The sequence below is a fragment of the Oryza sativa genome, chromosome 7 (genome assembly GCF_034140825.1).
Source record: "Oryza sativa Japonica Group chromosome 7, ASM3414082v1".
NCBI lineage: Eukaryota > Viridiplantae > Streptophyta > Magnoliopsida > Poales > Poaceae > Oryza > Oryza sativa.
In genome coordinates this window covers 15,392,734-15,420,673 of record NC_089041.1, presented here as the reverse complement: position 1 = coordinate 15,420,673, position 27,940 = coordinate 15,392,734, and the positions used below count along the sequence as shown (strand labels likewise).

The following is a 27,940-nucleotide window of genomic DNA, read 5'->3' as shown; positions in this document are numbered from 1 at the left end:
TCGAATGGGCGGCATCAGGAAAACTGAGAGCACCACCACCGCTCGCGGATCGAGCCAGGAAGCATCTCCATGTACGTACGCTGCAAGCAGGATTTTGGTAGCTGGCGTCGTCCCAGCGCCACTGGCTGCAAGGCTCGACAAGCCTCCAGGCTGCCAGTAGTTCAGTATGTCTTGGTTTTACATGCTACTCGAAAATTTGACAAGGGGACATTTGATTTGTAGGGAAAATATATGAAGTTGTGAGGATTTCGATATTATATAGAAAAAAAAATATAAAATGGACTTTGAAACAAATGTTGAATCTTATCTCTTTCTTCGAAATTCATATGAAATGGGCCATGCTATAAAAGATCGTGGGGCTCCGTCTTTCAGGTGAACTTTTGGACCAAATGAGAGAGTCGAATGGGATGAACTTAGGTTAACCATAGAGAGAACATGCACTTCTTAAGGCCCTGATAAGCTGATCTGGGGCCTGGAGAAGAATAAGATATTCACATCTTAATCCTTATACAGAGATCTGACTTCTATAGGTATTAATGATGCTAACATGAAGCTAGTATGTGATGCTCCTGTCCAATGAAAATTAAACATTTTATCTGCTATCTGAAAGGGATAGAATTTAATCTGCTGAATAACTTAGGAAAAAAGGCTAGGAGAGCTCTGAATTTTGCGAGCTTTTGATCCATTGGAAACTTCTAATCACATCTGTTTTAATTGTCCTATGGTAGCTTTTGTGTGGTGTATCTGTAGAGATGCTTTGAGTAAGAACAACATTATTCCTCTTTGCTTTATGGATTTTTTTCAAGCTGATAGAGACTAGGGTTGGCATCAAGAGTATTAGAGTTAAAATTGGTTTGCTTGCTGCTGTCTGTTAGAATTTGTGGCTTATCAGAAATAACATGATATTTAGTAGGAAACTAGTTTAATTACACCCCCTTATCCACACCATATTAAAATTATCTCTCATCTGTTGCAGTGGACTTGTCACGCCCAGAAATTCGCTAACCCGAATTTCAAGCAGAATGTGTATTAAATCTCTATCCAGGACCAGCTAGAGTACACAAACGATAATTTGATACAATTCCACGTCTTACAAAAATAACAAAATAAAACTCATACGCAGTGGAAAAACAAAAGAACTAAACTTAATCTTCATGACCAAAGCGAAGCTTCCTCCATAAACCACAGGCAATCCTCGATGTCCGGAACAAGCTCAATCCTAAAAGAACTCACCATCTGAACCAATCTTTTGCTTCCACGGGAGAAGGGGGGGATAAAGCAAGACTGAGTACCAATCACCGTACTCAACAAGTCATATCAACGGAAAGGTACGATGCAAGGATATTCACAAAGGAATGGAACCATAGGATAGTTTGTAGTAAAAGCAGCGTTTATAAATCATAATTTGAAATAGTAGAAACAATATATAATTAAGCTGTATTAAATCATCACTGTCCAACGCTAAATTCACGTTGCAACAAGCCCAACCAAAACCATCTGAACTACACCAATTCTATAAGTCAAATCATTATAGTGGGACTAATCATGGTGAGCTGGATGACCGCCTAATAACCGCGGGCACGGCTATTCGAATAGTTTTAACTCTGATTAGAGGTGTACAACTTTACCCACAAGACACAATTCCACACATTTTACCATGCCCCGAAGTATCACCAATATACTGTAAAGGGGGAAATCATGATAAAACCCGTCATATAACTCTCCCTAACCGAACATACCCACCTCAGGTTTCACCCCCTCCTGTGCCAAGTCGGACAGTCCCCTCTTGTACCTAGATAAATCCGGCTATAGCAGAGACCAAAGCTAGGTCCGAACTGCACCATCGCCTCTACCTTTGCCATGGTATGTCAGTTAGGTTAAGTTACTTTAGATTCAGTCTGGAGCCCATCTGGCCTGTGGTGAGTACAAGTATATCTTCTAGGGATTCACAAGAACCATCTATAGTTGTCATGGGCACGACTTCCAAATCATGCATGTACCCATAACCCACCATTAAATCATATTTTAGTTTAATTAAACCATAACCATGGTGGTACATCATAATATAATGAAGGACTAAATTATAATGAATCCTATTATGAGCTAATTGATCTAAGCATGGCTAAGCATTCCTAAACCAATCATCTAGTCAAATATAATCCAAGTTATCAATGGCATAAGATAATCAATAGGCTGAGTACAATAGGCATCCATCCCACATGACATTCTAAAACCATGCAATTTAATATAAAACAAGGGATTTTTTAAAATAGGCTCGATATGATCAATGATGTATGTATAACTTGCCTTGCTCTTGAGCTGACTGAACCTCGGTAACCACTTCAAAATAATCTGGATCATCAGAATTGACGGAATCTAAACGACAAACAAAACACACAATAAATACAAAACATAATACTACTGAAACAGCAAAAGAAACCAATTATATTCAATACATTTTAACGGATTCACTACAATTTGAATTGATTAAAACGGAGCTCGGATTATTTAGTTATCAATTTTACAAGATGAGCTGCATTATTACTAATAACCGAAAAACCTTAGTCAATTATTACATATTATTGCCCATAGACAAATAGATCAATGGAAATAAACCTCCGGTAAGCGAGCCTCACGAGAAAGTGACGCAACGAGTCAACTCATCGTGCCATGGGACCATCCAAACAGTCTACCAAACCAGCGAACGGAACCGACAGCTCAGAACGACTCAAACCTAGAGAACGACTCGAATGACCGAACGAACTATGGCTTTGGCCAAACTACGGGCGAACGACGGTTAGCGGCTTGGCGTCACGACAAGGCAGCAGAGGTGGCGACGCACGGCTAGGACGGCTCGGCTCGGCATCGGCGCGGCACGGTAGGGTAGCGGCGCGGTAGCGGCAGTGGCCGGCGACGGCGCTAGGGCGGCAAAGCAAACGGCACGGTGGCGGCATGACGACACCACTAGGGTTTGACGACTAACACTAGGAAAACTAACACCTAAATCAGGGGATCATGATTAGGAGCCTCACCAAACCAAGACGATCAGCGAGAAGGAGACGACGACGACGATCCGGCGGCAATACGCAGAGACGACGATGACGCTAGACAACGAGGGATTAGGTTAGATTAAACCCTAGGAACAACACACGCCAACCAACCATACCGGTGAGAGAGGAGGGCTGCACACCGGCGACACAACAATGATGACGGCGATGGCGGGAGGTGGCGCACCGGCGGGCGGCTCCGGCAACATGGGGTGGCAGCCAGCGGTGACTAGGGCGCGAGTGCAGGGAGGTGGCGGTGGCTAGGGCTAGGGCTCCAACAAAATATGAAAAACAGGAAAAAAAACAGGGGGTATGGTGGCTTATAAAGGGGTGGAAATAAAAGAGGGAGGTGGGGCCGATGGGGAGTCGGATTAGGAGGGAGAGGGGAGGCCGACTCGGATGGGGGAGGGGAGGGCACGCGGCCGGCTAGGTGAGGGAGAGGGAAAAAAAGGAATATGAATTTCTAAAAAGGAAAATAAATGCGGTGCCGTTTTAGGGAAAGAACAGAAACGGACCTGCGAACAAAAACAGACACGGTTCGCCATGCAAAACGAAACCACGGACAGAGAGGGGAGTGAATCGGGCACGATTCATGACCAAAGGCGGGAGAGAAAAAATAATTACTTCAAATCTTGACAAATTAAATTAACAACATTAACTCAGATGCTATGAATATTGCGCTTTAAGTCCTGTTAGTGATTTTAGATCAAAGAGAATTCGAAAAAAAATTCTCCCTAACAATTCCAATTATTAAACACATTGTTAATTAAAGTTTTCTTCTAGTTAACCAAGGTAATTTCTATAGACGATTTATTGGTGAATTAGAACTACGAGAAAGGGGAAAACTCCGGGTGTGACAGGACTCCTTTGCTTCGTCATGAAGAGGAGGAAATGATGAAGCTAGCGACAAGGCTGAAGGATACCATTGCTTTGCTAAGTCCGCCAAGAGCCAGAGTGCGATGACTTTAGAGGTTTTTTTCCGAAGAACTTGCACCGGACAGCGCGAAGTTCATATTGATAGAGCAGGAAAAAATTACAAGATTACAACCGTGGAAGATCGTATCCAAGAAAAAGAAGAAAATAACCACCACCCACACACTGACAGCTCCAGAACATAGACACAGGAGAAGGCTAGCACCGAATCAGTCGCCGCTAAACGTGACCGGCCGCCACTAGGGCAACAAAGGTATAGAAGTGGGATCGCCTAAATCGTAACCCTAACAACCGACACCAAACTCCACTCAAGCCACATCTTCAGGATTGAGGAAGAGAGGGTGCGAGAGAAGAATGGAACCGCTCCCCTCCCCCCTAAGCCCTCTGACATGGCCAACTTGTATAAGCTAGAGCGCCGCCACAAGAGGGCATGAGTCTAGAGCGAGCTTGGACTAGTTTGTCTGGGAGGTTTCGGCAAGGGGGCTGCCTAGACGATGTCTCCAAGGAGAGGAGTGACGGAAGCACCGCCTCCACTGTCCATCAAGGTCTCAAAGAGAACCAAGACTAGGTTCTCACCCTACAGCCTTGCTAGAGAAGATGGCACGACAAAGTCCTCAAGATGGGAAGTGATGCCCGAAATGCCATCGTTGCCAGCCCGGCCAAAACAGGGCTAGGTTTTCACCCGTCGCCTGCCTATCGATAGTTGATACACCCTTGCTTCATCACCATCTAAATCAATCGTCGGCGCATGGGCACTGCTGCACCGATGCCCCCTATCAGCCAGCCTCCGCGGGCTGCCACACGACCACCCTCGTCGCGCGCTCCATGTCGGCCTCCAACACGCATCCTCGTGCCACACTAACCTCCCGCTGCCAACCACGCAAACTCACGCCGCATCGGCCTCCCGCTGCCCCCAGCCACATAAACTCGTGTCGCGCTGCCTACCGTCGCCGTCGGCCTCACGCCACCTCCATGCTGCACTCGCCGGCCACGAGCCTCCACCCAGCATTGTCGACACATCCACTGCCAGCTACTGGAGCCGGCCTTCCACTGCCATCGGTGCCGTCCACGCGAAGCCGTCCATGGGCTCCCACTGCGCGTTGTCACCCCCACCACACACAGCCACCCTCGCCGGCTGCTCCCCGGCCAGATCTGCGCGGGGGCACTGGGTCTGGCCACGGGGGAACCGGATCTAGTCGGGGCGGGGCCGGATCCACCGCCTCAAGCCGGAGAATCCCCCGCCCGATGTGCACCGCTCCGCCAGCTGCCACCTCCCACCCGACACGCTCCGCTCCGCCTCCTGTGCCGAGGAGGAGCTTCGCTGGCTCAGTTTCCCCGCCGCTGCGTTCTTAGCTGACCGCGTGGTTTCCGATGGTGGGCTCTAGCGACGGCAAGGCAGTGAGAGGAGTGAGGAGGTGGTGGCGAGCGCGGCTAAGGTTTAGCCCCCGAGCCACCCGCGTGAGAGTGACGCAGGTGTGAGCTGGGAACCTCAAAAATGCAATGCTCGGTTTTGACTTTAGAGTTCCATGTTCTTGATGTTTTCGCTTTTTGCTGCCTGGTGTTTTCAGAGTTATCAAGTACTTGCTGGACGTTTTACAATGTCAATTCCTTAGCCGGGATGTGGCCTGTTTCTCCGCAGCAAAACTCTTTTGGTGGCTATTCGCCTATTCCTCTTTTAAAAAATTTAAAGGGTTTGTTGGAACCATGCCACCCTAATTTTGTAAAATTTAAGATATGCCACCCGTATCTCAATAACATGTAGTATCTCAAAGTACTTCACAGATTTTGCAACAAAGTTAGCAAGAGCTTTAATCTCTTCGAAAATTTTCTTTCCTTTTTCATCAGATTTCTGTATTTTCAAATTACATTCTCAAACAATGATTCTGTATTTTTCATATGTTTTATAATCGATTGTTTTAAACTTGTGTTCAAATCAAAATTTTGTATATTTTTTCCATTTCTATGTTTTTTTTTCAATTATGTGTTTTAAAGGAGCCCTAATAGAGTGGATGCACTGCTAAAAAAAATAATTAGATGTTTGTTGGAAACCCCGCATAGAACACAGATGAGAGAAATCAACCGACACCTTCGAGGTCCCAGGAAAAAAAAGTAGCTTGATTCAAGCTAATGCATCGAGTAGCTTTCAATCACCCATGAGATTTCCATCCAAGAACAAAATCACAAAGTCAAGAACAAAGCAAACATCTACGAAAAAGCATCCATGAACAAAATCAATGAGAAGCCGCTACCGCCGATGCCAGATCTGCCCACGAGAGCCACCACCTTCATTGGATCTGCCCATAGCAGAAGCCGTCACTGTCGGATCCACCCACAGGAGCCCCATTCACTATCGCCGTCGCCGTGGTCGCAACGGCGGAACCACCCACAGCGGGGGAGAGAGGAGACGAGGGGAGGAAAGGGAGGGCCTGAAGAGGAGGTGGAGGGGAGGATGGGTAGGTGAGACAGTGGGAGCAAGTGGATAAGAACTGCTGGCTCCCTCTCCCTTTGTGCTAAAAAGGGATGACTAGAAAATCCTGGCTCGGCTTGATTATTTTGGTGCCGGCTTTTCTAGAAACCAACACCTATAAAATATTATAGTTGTCGGTATCAATGGATATTGGTGTCTTATTTTCTTTAGAACCAACACCTGTAGTTATTATATTTTTTTCATCCCGCTGAGTTAGGAAAACTTTAATAGTCAAACTAGCGAATGATAACCTTTTTGTTTTTTAGCAGCACGACCGTTTTTTAGCGCAAAACAGTTAACCAAATTTTAGGGTTGCTACAGCCATGAAAACGAAATATAAAACAACAGGAAAGTAAAGAATAATAAAATAGTAAATTGATAATTGGTTATTGTTCTAAAACTGATATAATACCCTAATATTTATAGGTACAACTAAACACTAGGATAATATTCGCCCCCTACGCTGATCCCATACAAATATCTTAGCCGAATGCAGTTAAATCAGAATAGATCAGTTACCAATATTTATCTCTATCTTTCCCTCACATGCGCAGACCTGCTTTTCATCGAACGCAGCCATAATTAACCAGCGATGCCACCTGCCACAGTACTCACACGCACACGCGCAGATCCTCCAGTTCGCCAACACGCCGTCCACCTACCTTCACTTCTGCCCCAGGCCCCCAGGAGCCCACACGCATGACTCATGTGCCATCGATCCATTCCATTATACTGCAATATACTCCACAAACATCGTATCAAATATACACATGCATAGGACATTAAATATGGGAAAAATAAACCAATTACACAGTTTACATGTAAATTATGAGATAAATCTTTTAAGCCTAATTACGCCATGATGCTACAGTAAACATTTGCTAATGACAAATTAATTAGGCTTAATAAATTCGTCTCACAGTTTACAGGTGGAATCAGTAATTTGTTTTATTATTAGTCTACGTTTAATACTTCAAATGTGTGTCCATATACTTTAAAGTGTTTACGCCCAAAGAACTAAACAAACCCTTAAGTCCTTAAGTTTACTTGGAAAGACTCCATCCATCAACATGTAATCTGTCCATTAAATGCCATACACATGTCCGAATGCCAGATCAAGTACCATGACCACCCAATGATTTGTGATGCACCGTAGATCCATAAGCAAAATTACGTCACATGTATGTGACAGAACCACACTGACAAGTGAAACGTGATTATGTTGACAGTATGAGGTGTGTATATGTATGAATACGGTAGTCGCCGGTGGTAATGGGAGCGTAAGTTAATCGACAAAGGACCAGGCCCTGATGTCGGAAATTTTGTTTTTCTGGTTTAAGAAAGACATTGTACAACCTACAAAGCGGAAAGACAAGTACCGACAAACCCGCTTTGCCGAAACATTGGTAATGTAGTTTTTTTTTTTTAGCAATCACATATAGATGTTTAGAGTTGATGTTATTTCTATCTTTGTTTTAAGTAATCTTATTTTTAATCAAGCGGTTATTTGTAATTTGTAGTGATTCGACTTGCATCCTTTGTAATTATTTGGTTGTAACTGTTTTGAAGCAAAGACAGGAATGAATTCCATTGCCTAAAAAAACTAAAAGCAAGAGTGCAATTTATAATTAGGACGGAGGAAGGATAACCTTGAGGGATCATTTAGTTGAATGAAATAAGATTGATGATATTGAACTTGGTAACTTGCTCAAATGCTCCCCAAGCAGCAACCCACCCGGCCACTAGCTCATATATTTCTTTCCGTACCATTGTCTTCAATACTCTTCACTATGTCTAATTAAAGCATATTGATTACTGAATGTTCTTACAGAGAGTGCAATGCAAGGAAGTAGCTGAACCACTTGGAAAGGTAATTGATTGATACTGTTTATAGTTTGTACTACATGCTATATTTTTGGATCATCTCCTCAGTTGTTACATCTCCTCCGTTGGTATATATGTAAGCCAATTTGTCAATTCACTACACGTATCTCGTGCTCAATTTTATCTCTTGGGTTCTATTAATTTGTTGGTTGGATGAGAATCGCAAAGCCATGAGCCCCATGAACACTAGTAGATTTCCAGTAGAACCAACATACGCAGCGCAGATCGCAGGTGTTCTTGTCTAGATTGTAGATTTCTAATAGAAGACCAACCTTCGCAGCGCAGATCGCATTCTGTGCCTTCAACTTGTAGATCGAGAACTTAGCCAAGGAGGCGCCCTGATGTGTAAGAGGTGGCTCCTGAACCAGTCGAGCTTGACATAGGCTAGAGGGGAGGAGAGTGTGGATCGATCGAGGTGATGCAATCAGGGAGAGCTCTTTTTCTTTTTCCTTTTTCCCTTCACTCTAGTAGCGCATTGCCCATTATTAAGTCCAACAGCGATATGACCACTCCAATAGTGATCATTGTTTCTGTGCTTGTGACACATAAACTCCTTATGGGCACTGGGGTGCCATATATATATAAACAAAACTAGTTAATACTCCGCGCTTTGCTACGGGATATGTGGACAAATACATATTATACATTATAGAAATGGTAGATGTATATGTTTAAATAATATGAAAATGATGTGGAGATAATTATTTGACATTGATTGCATAGTGAGTTCTAAAAATAAATAAAATTGTAATGATATGTCATGCTTGTATGATATTTAAAATATTTTAGATAAAAATTGCTAGTGGGTGATGATGTGGCACAATTGCATGTGATTTAAAATATATAAACAATAATTGCTAGTGGGCGTGATGGTGTGGCTTGTGGCACACTTACATGTTGAGCTTTAAGAGTTAGTGGGCATTATTTTTGTAGATAGGATTGGCACGTTAACCCCAATTTAATCACTTCTCTTTTGAGACTAGGAACGCCAAGCAATTTGATGAACTTCCTAGTTATAAGTTTTTAGAGATCACACGGTGAAAGAGGATAAGAAATTTAGAAGACCAAATAATATGTATATCAATGTCTGGTGAACATGCATGTTGAATGAATGGGTCAGACTGGACCACCTGGTTTGAGTATGTACAGCAATGGACATGTGATTCATCGCATAATTTACCACAATTAATGTACAAACTTAATATATCCACTTTATTTGCATCTCAGTTCCTTCACGTATGTCTGTGTGTATACACTGATAGGATACCTCTTCTTCTTGTCAACATGGTAATCAAGTCATGCTATCACATACACAAATCTCTTGGTTTAATCAATAAGAGCAACACAACCACGAGCTATACATGATCGCAAACAGCCGCCAACCTGATTGAGCGATCATTTATTTTCCAGTACCCTAAAACTGGTGAGATGACAGCGAACTCCATGCTAAATTGTCAATGCAGCAGTAGTCATAATGTTCTAAAAAAAACAGTAGTCGGAATAGGCGGCGTCGAGGAACCATGCGTTGTTTGGTTCGGATTGCAGCACATGACTGAACACGTGGCGTGTTCGGCGAGGAGGCCCTACCTTGATTTCATGAAGAGGGACCATACGCGGCCTCTCTAACTAGCTCCCTTGTTACAATGCTTCTTGGCCTCCTTTTGAGCTGCATTGTCACTTGGTGCATGCCTCAGTTGATCCATAAGCAAAATGAGTTGACGAAAAGTATGCTGTATAAACTGTTTATGTTGTGCCTTTCTGTTGAAAAAAATGAGTGCAGCACAACCTCGAAAACTGAAATAATTGATATATAAAATGTTAGAGAAACGTATTAAATGATTATACAGAGAGTATGTCGAAGCATAAATAGCAAAGTAAAATAAACGGATGAAATATAACCTTAAGGGAGCATTTAGTTTTGCAAAAACGAGACCAGTGGTAATTAACATTTCCTAATGAGATCCTACTAGGAAAACAATACCTACTCTATTGCAAGAGATCAATAAAATGAGAGAATCCAATTATGAGGATCCTATGTTCATAGCTCACATTTTCATGTAATGGTGTCAAATATAAAAATTAGTTACAGTAGCTCCATGATTACAGTAAGACCAAACAACATCGCTCCATCTCCCAACGTTGCCTAAGCGCAGCAACCTATCCTCTGTTAGCTCATCACTTTCCCTAATCCTTTCTTCATCCTCCTTTGCTCACCATGTAAAGACATATATAACAGATATTGAATGAATGTGCTTACCAAGGACAATTGAAGGTAGCAGCTGAACCACTCAAAAGGTAATTTGATTATGCGGGTAAAGACTCGTACAACAAGATGTTCTTCATCTTAATTGTTCCGTTGCCCCCCCCCCCCCCCCCCCCAAAAAAAAAAACACCCTAAGTAAATATATGTGAACCCACATTCCAGCTTTAGCTCGATTCCTGCGCTTTCTTGCTCACGTTTGTCTCTTGGATTCTATTGATTTCTAGGATGAGAATAACAAAGCTATGAACAATAGACACTCGTCTAAACCTAATCGGCTATTTTATTTATTCATACTGTCGAAAAAGAAATTCGGCAATAATAAAAGGGGATAGCGCACGAGACCTAAAAGTGGATGGATGCGGAGACAAGGATTTAGACAAGTTCAGACCCTCTCAATGAGAGGTAATACCCTACTCCTGTTTGGAGATTTGAATCCACCGGGTGTATTATAGATCTGACGATCTAATTGTGAATCATGCCCCCTAGAGGGCCTCGATTCACACCGCATATGCTACATATTAATATCAAGTCGCTTGGTTGACTATAATTATTGAAACCACTCAGTTGGTTGGATTATTTATTCCTTGACTATATGCTTGGTTTGTTCAATTAACCACATAGTCGGGGGCTACACCTATTTTATTTTTCAGCCCTCCACAGTCTTCTGATTTGGTAAAACTACTCGGGAGACTATGGCAAAGATGATTGAAGCACTCGGCTTTGGAGTATTCTGGTTCGAGAGAAGATTATCTTTTCGACTGTGAAGGTCTCAGGGGCTACTGTGGAGATTATGGGTACCCCATACCCACACGACATGGTTATCCGACTGGTTATAAGGGATAACTTATATCTATGGAATATGTAACAGATCATGACTTGGGTATTACGTTTCCTTGTATATTACGGAACGGCCTAAAGTCCTGGTTTGATAATATTGTAAAGTAGATTTAGGAAACCGATACCGTATTGGTTAAGGTTTCTATCTTGTAATCCTGCCCCCATCCTATATAAGGTGGGCACCTGAATAACATGATCCGAGTGATATACCGACTACTTTGTAAAATATGATGAGTGTAACCTAAAGTAGGCTACATCATTGAAAATTCACATAGCAAAACAGCTATAAAGAAGCTTGTATGTTGTGAATAAAGAAATTTCCAAAGTATTGGGCATACGCCATGCGCACACTGCTTTAACAGATGTGCTTAAGTCCCTAAAAGACACATGGTTTCACCACACCCGGAAATATACGGCATATGTGGTGTGAAATCCGAGTAAATAAACTCATAAAGGATTTACCAACCGTCTGGAAAATGACCAAGATATATAATCAGCCTAAGCCATAATATTGGTCAATAAAAATGCACATTTACGTGGCGAAAAGCAATGATATTGTATCCAATCAATTGCTTGATAAACCCAAACAGCGTCATGACTATATAAAAAAGTCAGCGGAGCAGCTATATAAAGCTTTACTGTTTGACACCTTTTAAGGTGCATTGTACCAACTCCTAAAAAGTTGAGTAACTGCGGTATAAAAGGATTTTAAGGTATTGGGCACTTGATCACGCACACTTTGGCCTAAGCAAAAAGTGCCTAAGTCCCTAAAAGAACGTGATAGGCCACACCTAAAAATATGGGCTGCAGACATATTAGGTCTAGGCCAAAAAATATGCCTTCGACACCCTTTAAAGGATGACGCATGTAACATGCTCCCGAGTAATAAATCTTCAGGTGATATAGACCAAGTGCAGGTCATATGAATAGCTTCTGATTTGAGTGATTGTCCCTTATGGGATACTCCAAAATAGATATAATAATTGAATCCCGACTAGCGCAAGTATTCGGTTGATAACCCTTATAGGGAATAATAAATAGTCCAGTCTTTGAGCATAGAAAATAGACCCATGATTATGAATTCATGTTGCATGTATCCGGAGCAAGTCCAAATTGAAGGTATGATACTTGTGCTTGAGCTAGTAAGCCCCTGAGCATATAGCTTGTCCTTCTGTCGTAGTCACAATTGTCCATTGATGGTAGCTGACGCAGTCAGCACGGAGATGAAATGACCAATATGAAGATGATATCACCCATCAGAGGTGACGGAAGATGTCAGTGGTAGTAAAAACAGTGACACCAATCAAAGGTGATGAAGTCGCATAATTGTAGAGGTGAAGAAACCAGTCGGCAGCAGTCAGGTCAGCTAGTAGTGAAGATGAAGGCGCCCAACAACAACGACAGAGCAGTCGGTGGTGACGAAAGTAAGCCGACGGTGAAGATGTAGACGCGCATCAACGGTGATAGCGAAATCCACCAATCATGAAGATGAAGAAAATAGTCAGCGATGGCAAACGCATCCGACGGTAATGATGATTAGCGGCAACAGATGCTTCACTTGGAGGAGAGTTGATGCTGTTGTCCAACTCGTCTAAACCGAGCTGATTGGTTGATAACTCCAAACTCCCGAACATGTTGAATTTGTCAAATTTTGAGCCTTGTATTTGTGTAGCCCCCGACTCTTTGATTAGTTAGGAAACAACTGAACATAGAGTCGAGAACTGTAGCTTCTTGTCGTCGAGTAGCCATTGCAATCAAAAGTGAAGATGCATGTTGCAGATGTCCGAGAAAAAATATTAAAGATTTGAACACCACTTGTTGTAGTAAAATAATACGGCATCATATTTGGTGACGCATGCCGAGATGTCGAAGCTCTTGTAGACGTCGTGGCTGGTGAAGTAGCAAAACTTGCGAAGTAGCAGCAATAGAGTTTGTCGGTGCCGAAGATAATAAAGATGAAGTCGCTCTACCATGATGACAAAGTTGCCTTGCCGTGATAAAGTGAACACGAGTCGGTGGCAACAGAAGCAAACCGGTAGTGAAGACGCGCAGTTGTGAAGATAAAAGCACCAGTTGGCGGCGGCATAACCAGTCGGCGACGGAAGACAATGATGTCCATCAGTAGTGGTAGCGGTATAAACCAAACGTAGAGGCGAGAGCACTAGTCAACAGCAGACGAGATGACCGGCGGTGAAGAAGATAAGGCCAATCAACACTGGCAGAATCATGCAGCCATGGAAGTGAATAAACTAGTCGGCAGCAGACGTAGACAGCTTGCGTTGAAGATGATGACGCCTATTAGCGGTGACGGCGACGTAGCCGGCCGTGAAGAAGATAGCATCAGTTGGCGTCATAACAGGCCAGCCGTGCAGGCGGAAACAACAGTCGGCGGTGGACGAGGCGGCCGGTCGGTGAAAACGTAGACACCCAACAACATCGGCATAATAGGCCAGCCGTGCAGGCGGAAACACCAGTCGGCGGCGGATGAGGCGGCCGGTCGGTGAAGACGTAGACGCCCAACAACGGCGGCATAATAGGCCAGCCGTGCAGGCGGAAACACCAGTCAGCGGCGGATGAGGCGGCCGGTCGGTGAAGACGTAGACGCCCAACAACGGCGGCATAATAGGCCAGCCATGCAGGCGGGAACACCAGTCAGCGGCGACGGAGGCAGGCCGGTGGTGAAGTCGTCGACGCCCAACAACAGCGGCATAATAGGCCAGCCGTGTAGGCGGAGACACCAGTCGGCAGTGACGAAGGCAAGCCGGTCGGTGAAGACGTGGATGCCCATGAACGGTGGTGTGACCAACCAACCGTATAGGCGATGACACTAGTCGGCGGCGACGGAGGCAGGCCGGCAGTGAGGTCGTAGACGCCCAACAACAGCGGCACAATAGGCCAGCCGTGCAGGCGGTGACACCAGTCGACGGCTACGGAGGCAAGCCGGCGGTGAAGTCATAGACGCCCAACGACGGCGGCATAACAGGCCAGCCGTGCAGGCGGTGACACCAGTCGGCGGCGACGGAGGCGAGCCGGCGGTGAAGTCGTAGACGCCCAACGAAGGCGGCATAACAGGCTAGCCGTGTAGGCGGAGACACCAGACGACGGCGACGGAGGCAAGCGGCGGTGAAGTCGTTGTTGCTATCAGCAATGGCGGTGGCGAGGACAAGCCGGCGGAGTGGACTCGTGGCCGATCGACCGGAAAGCTGAGACGCCTCGAGTCCATGACCAGCATCAATCGCCTCAATAGTGCCGCATAATTTTATATGTGAACAACAACAAAAAATAGCAAGAGATTAATCTGAGATTAAAAATCAATATGAATAATAATGATAAACTAGGTGTCCGGTGTAGACAAGTAGTTTGCATGAGCATATATAAAGAATCGCTGAATTGAAAATATTACATAAAGAGGAAAATAAAAACACTTAGCTTGTTCTCAGCGTTATCCTCTAAAAGTGTGCTAATGTTGACCATGGGCTTGTCACAGGCGGCCAGACCATCTGTTCAGAGAGTCTGAGTTGTTGCTTGCATGCCATATTAACCGTATCCGAGTAGGATTTTGGCAAACAAAATACAGTAGCCGCTGGTTGGAAAATCCTGATAATGATTTCTGATCCAATCTCTGATTCAAGGCGATAATTGAATTTTTGATGACGGACATACGAGTAACTCGTCATGATAAGGAGCATGCATGAGTAGATAATTCCTTCTGTTGACGCTAGCTCAGAACCAATCTCAGCAAGTTGCAGCGATCTTAAGTGGCGTGCTGATGCCGGAGATCAATTTCGTCGAACTCGTCAAGGTCGATCTTGGCCTTTTCTGTTGCATGCTGATGCTTTCGGCGTGCGGCGATTCATGAAGTTGATTCCATCGCACTCATCGGCAGGAAACTCGGCGTGACCCCTACCTGGCGCGCCAACTGTCGAAACAAGAATTCGGCAATAATAAAAGGGGATAGCGCATGAGACCTAAAAGTGGATGGATGTGGAGACAAGGATTTAGACAGGTTCAGGCCCTCTCAATGAGAGGTAATACCCTACTCCTGTTTGGGGATTTGAATCCGCCGGGTGTATTATAGATCTGACGATCTAATTGTGAATCATACCCCCTAGAGGGCCTCCTGCCCACCTTATATAGGATGGGGGGGCAGGATTACAAGATAGAAACCTTAACCAATACGGTATCGGTTTACTAAATCTACTTTACAATATTATCAAACCAGGACTTTAGGCCGTTCTGTAATATACAAGGAAACGTAATACCCAAGTCATGATCTGTTACATATTCCATGCATATAAGTTATCTCTTATAAACAGTCGGATAACCATGCCGTGTAGGTATGGGGTACCCATAATCTCCACACATAACTTTCAATCTCACCTTGATTGATCGGACATGGATGGTGACGAGGTTAATCTTGTATGCATATGTGCAAATGACGGGTTCTGTTAGAATGGGTGGTGTCAGGAAAATGTGTTGGTCGCGCACTCACCCTCCTCCTACTTAGTTTTTGGAGAAAAGGCAAAATCTCAGCTTTTTATCAAAGCATAACAGTTCACAGGATGCTGAGGATTCCAGCTTAAGGATATATAAAAGCAACCTGTCTAGAAGACAGAAACAGGACTATTTCTGGCACAGCATAACAAGCCAGTAATAGAAAGTATCAAGCATACAAGTCCAACAGGAGAAGCCAAGTAGACAAGAAGATTGTTCAGATCGACGCCATCAGCTGCTTGCACCTTCTGTCGCGCGGATACTGGCAAGCAGTAATCCTTGTACATTCTCCAAACTCTCCCTGGCCTTAGTTTCGTCGGCGCTAGATTTTTCCAAAGAAATTGCAAATGACAGAGCTTAATTGTAAGGCAAAAACACAATATATATCTGTCATAAGTTTAATATTGAACACCCAATCATTTCTGATAAGCCAAACCGCCCACACTACTGCAGCAAAATGAAACCACGGGATCTTATTTTTAAGTCAATCTGATTCTGAATTAGGTTTACCACTAGAAAATGAGCGTGCCAATGGCACGCTAGCTAGTTTATAGCATGTGCATTTTCTTAAGAAATAATACCCTCAAAATAATTATTTAAAGGTTTTCTTAATTTTATATTTGTAAAATTAAGTTAGAGTAGTAAAATTATCTTGATTAGTGGTCTTATCATGTTGATCGGACTAGCTATTTAATTTGGATAAATGACTAAACCTGACATATATTGGTGAAAAAACGTGTTTTACTAATATTCAATGCAATTGTCATAAACCTGCAAGTGATAGAGTTTGTATAATCAGTAGGAAATACACATCTAAAATAAATGTGTCTTCGGTTACCTATTTCTTAATGCTAGTTTCATTTAGAAATAAGGGACATTGACATGGTAAAGATACTGAATGTAACTCAGCTGGTTAATTTCCGTTGTTTCAATGGTAGGCAATCTACCAATCTTCATCAATCCAAAGATATGCTTGACGACCTAGTTTTCGGAGGGGCTCATGTACATTTACAGAGTAAGTGTACGCACAGGTGTATATGAATGTCTATATTTATTCTGTGCTTCACACACAAAATTTATAGCAAAATTATTATTGTTAGTTACCCATGTTCCAAAATAAATGGATTCCTAGCATCTAGAAAAAGTATAATGTGAGGAGAGAAAACAGAAATGTTCCGAACTAATAGGAAAGTAGTGTTGAAATTATCGGTTAATAGGGAACACACAGAATAAACTTATATGTCCATCTAATTTCACCTTTTATTCTTTCCATTATATAGAAATTTAGATACCTATTGTAGATTGTATTTATCTGAAGACTTTTGATTGTCCTAACGCAATCCTCGCTGGTACTCTATTTTTTATTTAATTTCACTATTTTTAAAAAATTTTAGAAACACATGATGCTTACGTGATGACTTTCCCTCATTCCAACTAACCTGTAGTGGATTTGTTGTAATCCTATTGTTTTCTTTTTTTCCTTTTATAATGGCTCTGCACGTGCTACCTTCAGTCCTTCACGCTACCTTTTTTTTCCCTTTCTTTTGAGCGAACGGGCTTATCGCTGTGTGAGGAGGCCATGCGCATGTACATATTGCGGAAAGGCCGTGGGACGCCTGGGCTAGGCCCAAGGTCGCACGGCCTAGCTAGATGCAGGCCCACCCCACACGTGCACGTTTATGTTTTTCTCCGATCTCTCACGATGCGGATACTTCACCCATCACTTTAACATGTGGCAGTTCCTAAAAGAATTCAAACCAAATTCGTAGGGTGCCACGTGGCCCAATAGAAATCTAGATCATAGGCCTTGAATTCGGTCTTAGAGATTTCACTTCTAGAAGCAGGGATCCTTTGCCAGCCAAATGCATCTCTAAAAACACACCACATAAATTGGGCAGGTGGCCAGGTGAGCATTTAAAAATCAGATGGTCCACATCTTCCTTAGACTCACACAACTTACAAAATGGGCTACCAAGCCATTTCATTTTTTTATGTTGTTTGCCACTTGAATTCTCCCCTTGAGCATTAGCTACATAAAGATTTTTATTTTAAAAGGGATTGAGGTCTACCAGAGTTCTTGAAGTTCAACATCTTTAACCCCACCAAAGACAATTTCTTTGTACAACTTCCAGATCATCAACAACAAACTGCATTCAGGAGCAGCAGCAGTAATTCCAAGCAGCAGCAGAACACCATGTACATCTTGGCAGCCATTCAATCCAAATATTTAAATAGGTAACTAAATTTACTTTACACACCTTTAAAAAAATAAGTGCAATCTTCATAGCCCAAAAAAAAACTATTAAAGCTGCAACCAAATTGGTGTAGACCTAAACAAATTTGAGTGCTACTTGATGGAAAATGAAATGAATTTATGCTTAAGCCGAACGTCGACTTAAAATACTATTGTTCACACTTTTATAGTAGTCTTGCTCCTCGATGAACATCACACTAGTATCTAGCCTCATAATCCTATCTTATTCTATCATTCTCTTCAACTCAAACTTTTCTTTCTCCAAACCAATCCATTGTTGATCAAGTGCGAATGCAACTTTGTACCTCTCCGCTTTTTGCCGCTCTTTCTCCGCATCATCCTCTTCCTTCCTAGCCCATAAATAATCCAAAGCATCAATATGTGATTGATCTAAGCATTAATGTTGTTTTTCTTTCTCTTTCTTCCTCCCTGCAGGTCTTCCTGATGGCTGCATACCATCACCTGGAATATGATTCTCTCTTGAGGGACGTAGCTCTGAGGACTGGAAGGTGCAAATGTAGCAAGAGTAGATTGGGCATGGATCTTCTGTTTCTTATTTATATTTTTTGAGCTGCCTTCTGAATGCGCTATTCAATCCACTTCGACTGGTCCTTCAAAAAATTGTAGCAATACATGAACTGAAAAGACCTATCTTCATCGTCTTCCTTCTTATACAACATCTCAGCCTACAGAAGCTGCATATATAATTACAAAAGAAAATTAGGCTAAAAAGTACCTAAATGATTAATATAAGAATAACATATACAATAGTTTAATTATCACCTTGTCCTTAGCATTGACACCACTCTGAGATCTATTCTCGATATGACTTACACAACCAACGAACTTATTGACACACTCTTATATAGTGGATCAATGATGCATGAGTGAATTTTGATCAGGGCACTCGCACGATCTCCACTCCGCGTAACCGAACCAGATAAGTCGCACGTAACCTATCCGAATTTCTCGCAGCAAAACAAAACTGCAAAAGGAGGCTGCATCTACGCAAAGGTGAGGAACCAATTTTGGCGGACTGCGCGCCGCCATGCCAAGCAAGCGAGCAAGCGAGCATGTGTGTTCCCTCTCTTCTCTCCATCTCACATGTTTTAAGTGGCTAGGAGGGCATCCTCCCTTTTAAGAAGGTCCCCCTCTCCTAGAATAAGCAATGTGGTACTAAACTTCCAATGCATGCCATCCCATGAGGTGGGCTTTTGTGATTTTCCTAAGAATTAATCTTCGAGTGGACTAAGGCCCATCTATTAATTCCAACAAACAGCGCAAAGGATAAAGCCGACCCTGGAAACCTTTTTGAGCTAGCGGGCACAGGCACGATGAACCACCGAGCGGGAACATTTTCGCCTCTCGCGCGGGAAGGAGAGGAGAGGCGAGGAAGAGATGGGAACTCCAAAACTTGTGCAAGGCTATTGGTGATCTATGGATTTTTTTACTACACTCAAAATCAGTTTTTGAAAGGAAATAGGAGAATTTTTGGTGATGCTCTTAGGTCTTTTACAATACAACGTACTACTAATAGGAACATAATATGCCATATAGGATGAGGTTTTTTAAAGATCCAAGCACCACAGTGCAGGCCATCCTATCCTCACGACGCTGCTTTCCCACCATTCCACGCCCTCCCTTTCTTCCCAGCTGCTTTTTCAGCTAGATTCCACACCCTCTCTCTCTTCCTAGCAGCTTTTTCAGTTTTTTTAGAGGAAGCACTCTCGCCCATGAAAAGCACCGAGCATTGAAGCGAAGGTCCAAGGGCCCACACCTTCCCTCCTCCACGACATCATGCGGCTTAGGTGGAGCGGCGAATCCACACGACAACGTGGAGCATTGTGAACGGCCTTAGAACTTTAAATCTGTATAGAATCCCTTAAAAAGAGTCGTTTAGGGGTGGCTTAAATTCTTGAGAGAACTCTCACCCAACTATTACAACCCCATTCCACACTATAAAATGTTATACTTTATTTAGATTCGCTGATATCTATATAAATTTAGACAGACAGATGAATTAACAAATCAATTTTAAAACCTAAATCATCTTAAGTTAAACAGATGAAGTAGTTTGGAACCTTGCCATCCCGATCGGCCAACCGTGGTGACAATTCATTAGCGACGAGTCAACAGTCTGCTGCCTCCTCGCACCTCGCTCAAGTCGCAGACCAAAAAACAGGGTGGATTGCAGGACGTTTACACGGTTTACAACCGCGTAACTTGGTCACGTAGTACGTTCTTGGCTGCATCCATCCCTTCGTCACTAAGGCAATTAATTAACAGAATACTAATAAAAATTGTTTGTAAACTTGGCCTTCAATTTCCCACCCACTCGCGAGCTAACCGCATTGAAAATCCCCCCCGCCCCAAAATCTCCAATCCCCAACTCGCCCTCCCCTTGCCTTGGAAAATCTTCTACTACTCCCCCCGCGGGTTCCTGAGCCCCGCGCGCGCGCGATCAGGAACCCTCGGGGTACTCGGATTCCGCCCGCACGGGGGTCGACGAATTCCGCAACCCGTTGTTTCTTTTTTTTTTCTTTTCCTCGATTGGTTTTTCTGCGCGATTCCGATTCCGGCGGAATTTTTTTTCTTTTTGGTCTCCCTGTTCCATCTGAACTGCGCAGCTGTTCGTAGAGAAATTGTTTTTGGGGGCTTTTCCACCCAATCCTGCAGCGATTCCCCGCAGAAACCTCTCACCATCTATCAAAAATCCCCTCTTGTTTTTTTCTTCTCTCATCGGGGGGAAAAAAAAAGAAGATCCCCTTTTTGGGTGGGCGATCTTGAGCCCGCATGGGGCTGCAGCAATCCAAGGAGGAGCTGGTGTATCAGCAGGTCAACTACGGCAACGCCGATGGGATTCGGGCGCTCCGGGCGCAGGGCGCAGGTCTTGAGGCAAGGATGAGATTCTCTCTCCTTTTTTTCTTCTTATGTTTCATTATTACTCTACATAGATTGATTAGTGTTACTGTTTGTTGAGGGTTGGATGCTGTTTGCTTTGCAGTGGATCGACAAGGAAGGGAAGACGCCCCTGATGGTCGCGAGCATGCGGCCTGATCTGATCAATGTGGTTCAGGTGCTGATTGAATTGGGTGCAAATGTGAACGCCTACCGTCCTGGTATTAGCACTGCCCTGATTCAACTTATATCAGCACTGTTCTTCGTCCCCTGTGTTATAGATAAAAAGATGGTCTGTCCAAATTCTGCAGATTGGAGATCCTTAGTTCGTTGTTTTTAGTTTAATTTGTTGTATTAGCTGAAATCCAGTTATTGGGCTGCTTTGAAGTGAATTAATTTGTAGACTGCCTGGGTGTTGTGTAGAAATTTGCAGTATGAAGTGGCACCTTAACGTCGATTAGTACTGAACCTTCTAATTCAAATAGAGAGCGAGGGTGTTTGTGGGCAAATAGAAAATGATTTTGCTTTAGCTTGCATTTGTTATAGTTCTGGCATTTAGACGGTGGTGCATGAAACCAAATGAGTGGAGCCGCAGTATCCCAGGATTGATACACATCGTGCCATCATGAAAGAAGAGTTGGATGTGTTTCCGTTTGCTTCCATGCCAATGCTTCCCATACCAACATGCAGGGAGAGCCATTGAATGTGATTTTTCTTAGTAATTCCCTCCATTGATTAATATTGAACATAGTTTCAGAAGTTTTGTTGGTAGAGGTTTGGATGTAAATTTAAGTAGGTTTTCCTATGATATTTCCTATTTGTGTTTTCTCCCTCAGTCTCAGCTCTCATGCACATACTAACTACTCATGCTATATCTTCTAAAACAGTTAGCATCTTAATCATTCTTCATGGTCAAAATACTCTATAACTTATATCAACAAAGGGCTTGGCACCTCTGTACAAATTATTTTTTTTCCAAGTTAGACACCCAAATCCGATAGTATTCTTAAATGCATGTCAATTTCCATGTGTTATTTTTTGCCCCCATTTTTTTAGCAGAATTCAGATGACCAAATATCCCCTGATTTCGACACATGTCTTTATCGGAGTATAGGAATTTATTTTCTACTAGAATTCAGTTTAAACGAGATTTAGTGCCCTTTGTTGCACTTCCATAACTCTTTGGGTTCATCCCTGAATATGTGCTTACATGAAGAGGGAAAGCCAGTAGGCCACTATGAGTTATATTTTTATCACATCTAATAACTTCTTTTATTCTGCAGGGTCATATTGTGGGACTGCATTGCACCATGCTGCCAAGAAAGGTCTTGAGCAGACTGTCCATTTGCTTCTATCTCATGGAGGTACAATTGTGTATATTCAACATACTATTTTTCTGCCCTGTGATAGTTCTACAACAATGACATCTTTTGCTGTATTCTTGCAGCTAATCCGTTTATAACAAATGATGATTGCCACACGGCACTTGATTTGGCTAGAGAAAAGGGTCATGTGAATGTCGTACGAGCCATAGAGGTATGTTTTTTTCCTTTTAACATTTGGCTTCGCATTAGTGTAGTCATGACTCATTTCTATTATTTGCTTTATGTTCATTAATTACTTTTAGGGACGTATTTCTCTTTTTTGTGGATGGATGAGGGAGAACTATGGTCCTGGATTTTTGGAAGCATTTGCTCCACAATTCCTGACTAGGAAAATGTAACACTTTCTTCGACCTTTGCATAATTTTCTATAGTCTACAGTATTACCTTACATATGTATCAAAGTGCTCATATATGTCAGGATTATTTCTCAGCATATTTTATGAGTTCTTAACCCATGCTTAAATGTCTTCTCAGTTGGGCGGTGATTTTACCCCGTGAAGCACGAAATCAAACTCGGCCACTCAAGCTTGAGCTGACGATATACCCTGAATTGCAGGTACCAAACTGAAAGTCTGTGTCAATGCTCATTTGCTTAGGTCTAATGTAGTAAATTATATGTGGCATATCAATGGACTCTTGTGTCTTGTTCTTACTAAGATGAGATTATTAGTAATGGATTAGTGACTTCTCCTGCGTTTGTAGTGCGTGCTTTACTTATTTATATTCTCTAAAAGGAAAAAGTCTGCACAGGAAATGGCAAGCTCCCTGTACTTCTGAATTTTTTTCTTTGGCAACTATCCACTTAATTTATTTCCTCTTTATTTAATTTATTGAACATTATTTAACTTCCCACTTGCCCTCCCTGTACTTCTGAGTTTTTTTTTTCACAACTAACCACTTAAATCATTTCCTCTTTATTTAATTCTTTAACTTACCACCTGCTGTCGGTATGGCGGTAAATGTACTTGGTATCTCAAAGATCAAAGGTACAGGGTGACCAATATTACCAATTTGTGTAGCACAGCCACAGATGTATACCTTCCGTGTCATAATTATAAACATGTCATTTCTTCTTGCTGCAGTACAAACATAGATGCAAACTTAGATTAGTTAAGGACATCATACAATTGGTTTTGTTAAAAATCTTAAATTAGAGTTTTGTTTACTGCAGTAATATAAACAGTATTTCTGTTCTCTCTGTTCTTTTAAGTATTAAAATTGAATTATTTTAGCATTTTCTATAGCTATATGGTATTAGATTGATTGTTATGTGTTAACATTTCTGTTTTATGATCAATCAGGCTTCTAAACCACAAGCTGTAATTAAACTTTGGAAATGTCAACTTGAGGAACCAAAGTTTAATCAGGCCAATCCTTCTGTGACAATTTTCGACAAGGGAACAAGTATGTCTATTTCAGTTTTCAGTCATGTTTGTGCATATTCTAAATGCTTGTTTGTTTTGGCACCTAAATTCTTTATCAGCTTTTAAACATTTTATAATTTTCATGCAACTTTGATTATGCCCTTCTCAGGTGTCAGATATAATTTGATAAAAAACATCTGTTTGTGTCCTAAAACATAAAAGTTGCATGTTGTCAACTTCCTTCTCACATTTCATGAGCTCTTCACATGTGAAAAATATTGGTATGTTTAGCACATTCCAGATTTCCAGCTAGGATGTTCAAGCTTAGGTAAATGTTATTCTGTCTGAAGATCCCATGGCTGTTTATACATGTTGGCCTATAGGGCCTATAGGAAACAAATAGTAATACCACATACATAGGTTCAAGTAAAAACTGATTTTCTGTACTGTTCAATTTTCAATAGAGTACTCAGTACTTAAAAAAAAAGAAGAGAATCATGAAAGGTGAAAATGGATAAATGAGAAGGAAAGTACACATTAAGAATTCTTTCGTCAGTATTTTCCCCTCTGCACCCTATGGACAAAGCATAAATACATCGAACGCCATATATTTTGTATGAATCTGCATAAGGGGTCCTTAATTGTGATGCAAGTAGTACCAGTAGTTGAAGTTTTTTTTTCATTGTATTGTTTCCCTTGTCTTTTTGCCACGTGTGGCCTTATGCTGATGAAAAATAGGGTAATTTGTATTATCATACACATTTACACAAATGGTCCCAGACTTACCGTACTAAATTCAATTCATTGTGTAAGATTTTTTTTATTCCTGGAATAGCGTATCCTTTTGCTCTTTCTGCAAAATGCATACATTGTTTCTTGAGTTACATTTGTGAACTGTGATCTGTACTTCATAGTTAGATTAAACATGGGAATATTTGCTAACTTGTGGTCTGATTAAGATGTATCTATCATCTTCTAATTTTCTTTGAAATATTTTGCACAGGAACTCGATACAAGCTTCTACCGGTGTGTGAAGGTGACAAACAGCAGCTTCAATGGTTTTATAGTGCATGTTGTGGCATTCCACAGGTGACAAACCTTACTTTATGGAATATTTTCCTTACCTGTTTGGCTCTAATAGTAGTATATTCTGAATGGTCATTTGAATAGCAAACCTTTCTCCTATTGCTGAATTTAGCAGAAATCTCTACGCCCTAGAGCATGATTTGGTTATATATCAAATATCATCAGTTAATGGTTGTATCAATTATTGGTTATAGTTAAGTTGATGTCTGATTCTTTTATCAATATGAACTTAACTTTGATTAGTCAATAGTAAATCATCATTTTGTACAGAGGAAAAAATGCTGCATTTTTCTGAACCTCTTTGTTTTAGGTTGCCAGCATGGTTCCTGCTCAACCAGCGAATGCCCCACTGCCAAATCCATCATCAGCATCATCATTACCTTCAGTGATATCCACACCCAGCAAGGAGGATGCTGAGTTAGCAATGGCCATCAATGCCTCCATCCTGTCAGCTATAGCCGAGGGAGTGCCCGATGTTCAGCCAATAACAACGACTACTGCGACCAATGATTGGGGAAACCCTCCAAGCAACTCCCTCAATGGATGGGGCCCACCAGATACTTCTGCGCCTTCAAAGACAAGTGGCCAAGTACCAGTTGTTACATCAAGCAGTAGCACATACAATGGGTGGGACGTGCCTGGAACAAGCTCTGGCCAAAGTTCGTCCAAACACAACAAAAGCCAGAACAGCACTTTCGTGGTTCCGCAGGAGGCGCTTCCATCTCTTCCAGTCCCAACTGCGCCTCCACTTGCCGTGGGAACCTTCTACGATGGTCCTATTCAGTATCCGTCAATAGATTCCACGCCAGTCGACGTAACCATGCCTTCTGCTGACGGTGGTACAGCGGTAAGCTCTGCAAAACCTGCAGAGAACGAAGGTGATGCAAAACCTGCAGAAAGTGATGCTAATGCAAGCAACAGCGGTAACACTCCACCGGGAACCTGTGTTATTTGTTTGGATGCTCCTGTGGAAGGTGCCTGCATTCCGTGTGGTCACATGGCTGGTTGCATGTCCTGCTTGAAGGATATAGAATCAAAGAAATGGGGATGCCCCATTTGTCGAGCCAAGATTAACCAGATTATCCGCCTCTATGCAGTTTGAGCAATTCCAACAATCAAATAGTAGACATGGGAATGAACAATGGGTGTTTGTTCTTCGTTACAAGTTCTGATGGAAAAAGAAAAGCTCCATCTGTAAAGTATGTCATGCTGTCAGCTGTGATTTTGATGTTCCAATTGTACTGAAAAAATTATACATTCTGTGTTATGTGCATTACGTGAAGCTATGAACGGTAGTACGATACATTACTATAGGGAACTTGTGTACATATATATCTATGAGAACTATACAGTATACATAAGATTAATTGTTGGCTAAATGTCTGGCAGCTGGTTGTGTTTCAACTACACTTCACTTTGTTTTGGATTTTAATTTTGTCCTTCAGCAAACTTATTGGCTAGTGTGCTGTGTTGTAGATATAAGCTACTTAAATAATAAATAATGCTCGTAATCGCCTGCTTAAAATTCTATCACCGCGTTGTAACAAGTACAACAAGTAGTTTAGAATTTAGAGGAAAACTACTAAAATTTTATGGTTCTGTTAACTATAACAAGTATAACAGGTTTACCAAAAGAAAGATGGTAGAATTAAACAAGTGAAGGTTATGATTGGATAATAAGTGAAGGTATGTGAGAAAATTGAATGATGGAGAGTTATAATTAGTTAGAAGAGAATGCTGGTAAAGATATTGTTATATTTTAGGATAAATCCTAGAGGTTAAAAGTTGATATATTTTGAGGAGGGAGTATTACAAATCTTATGGATTTTCGACAAAATTTGATATTGAAACTTGTACGCAATTGCTTTTCTCTTGCAGTTGTGAAGATCACCATACAACTACTATCAACATGCACATTGCTAAAACAGGCGAGCATTTAGTTGACGATTTTTTGGGGCTAAAGTTCTGTGCGCAGCTGTTGGGTGGAAGCAATGGATTGTCAAAAGTTTGCATCTCTAAGGGCACAAATTGGAACCCATCTTGATTTTTTTAACAAATTGGCACGATATATTGTAAAACATCCGCTAGCACATTTCTGTAGCTTCTAGCATCGAGTAAAACTCCTATTTAATCTCTTCCGTTCCAACTTCTTATCAAAATCAACCAAATATCACATATCAACTATGTGCAAAACCAATATTTTTTAGTTTGTGGTATTGGTGCTCACCCACAGTTGCGAGTGCTATCAATTGTTCAGTAGCACTTTTATTAATCACCTGTTTTTTTCATCTATCAGTCTCTTTTAGACTACTAGAATTTCTTGTGATTCGTGCAAGATATATAAATCTAATGCACCGTCTTTCTCCTAATTTAACACTTACGGATTCGTGCACATATAAAGGGAGCATCACGCGAGTCATGACAAAAAGGGAGCATCCCGGTGCCCGTTGCTCTCCACCCCTGCTACACCCTCAGTGTATCACCATCCTCTACCGCATTGGCATCAACCTCTCCTCTTCTCCAAGTCGCTGCTATCGCCTATCTTCATCAACTCCATAACTTTCCCTCGTCCCACCTCTCCTCTATCATGCATGTCGGACGGCTCACATCGCTTAATTGGCCGGTGCTATCCCTGCTTCATAATCACATAACCTACCTTACCCTCGCCCCACCACTGACCCTACCTACCATTGTCCTTTGTACCTTCTAGGGGCGAGTCTAATATAGATTTAAGGGAATTCGCTATTCATATGTATACCTAATTTTTTTTTGAGAAAAAAGGTATATACAATATGTAATACATATGTGTATGAAAAATAATTAAGCCGTATTCAACCTAATAAACAAATTTAACCCATTTTCCCATGCCTTGTTCTCTCCTCTCTTCTCCCTTCTCTCTTCTAATAGCCCAATTCGCATAAGTCCAATGGCCTAATTCGGCAATTCCCACTTAACAAATATTAGGCTTTTGGCTATAACTTTTTTTTTATTCCTTCACATTTGGAATACATAACCTCAAAATCACGAG

The 27,940-nt window shown here is 42.0% G+C and overlaps 1 protein-coding gene and 2 long non-coding RNA genes across 3 annotated transcripts; 2 read left to right on the top strand and 1 right to left on the bottom strand.

Annotated features, from left to right (window-relative positions):
- Window positions 1-885: 885 nt before the first annotated feature.
- On the bottom strand, window positions 886-6,854 carry LOC112939557 (uncharacterized). Its single transcript, XR_003243271.2, has 2 exons — window positions 6,230-6,854; window positions 886-2,376 (listed from the first exon to the last, which is right to left on the bottom strand). It is a non-coding gene; the product is annotated as an uncharacterized lncRNA (long non-coding RNA).
- Window positions 4,026-5,645, top strand: LOC136357500 (uncharacterized). The gene is made up of 2 exons (XR_010742820.1): window positions 4,026-5,453; window positions 5,549-5,645. It is a non-coding gene; the product is annotated as an uncharacterized lncRNA (long non-coding RNA).
- A 13,598-nt stretch (window positions 6,855-20,452) lies between the features above and the next one.
- Window positions 20,453-26,319, top strand: LOC4343110 (probable E3 ubiquitin-protein ligase XBOS34). Its single transcript, NM_001422124.1, has 9 exons — window positions 20,453-21,074; window positions 21,184-21,298; window positions 22,361-22,441; window positions 22,525-22,613; window positions 22,705-22,796; window positions 22,937-23,018; window positions 23,764-23,866; window positions 24,830-24,915; window positions 25,223-26,319. Exons 1-9 carry the CDS (start codon window positions 20,973-20,975, stop codon window positions 26,012-26,014), a joined length of 1,542 nt encoding a protein of 513 aa, NP_001409053.1. The 5' UTR covers window positions 20,453-20,972; the 3' UTR covers window positions 26,015-26,319.
- The last annotated feature ends 1,621 nt before the right edge of the window (window positions 26,320-27,940 follow it).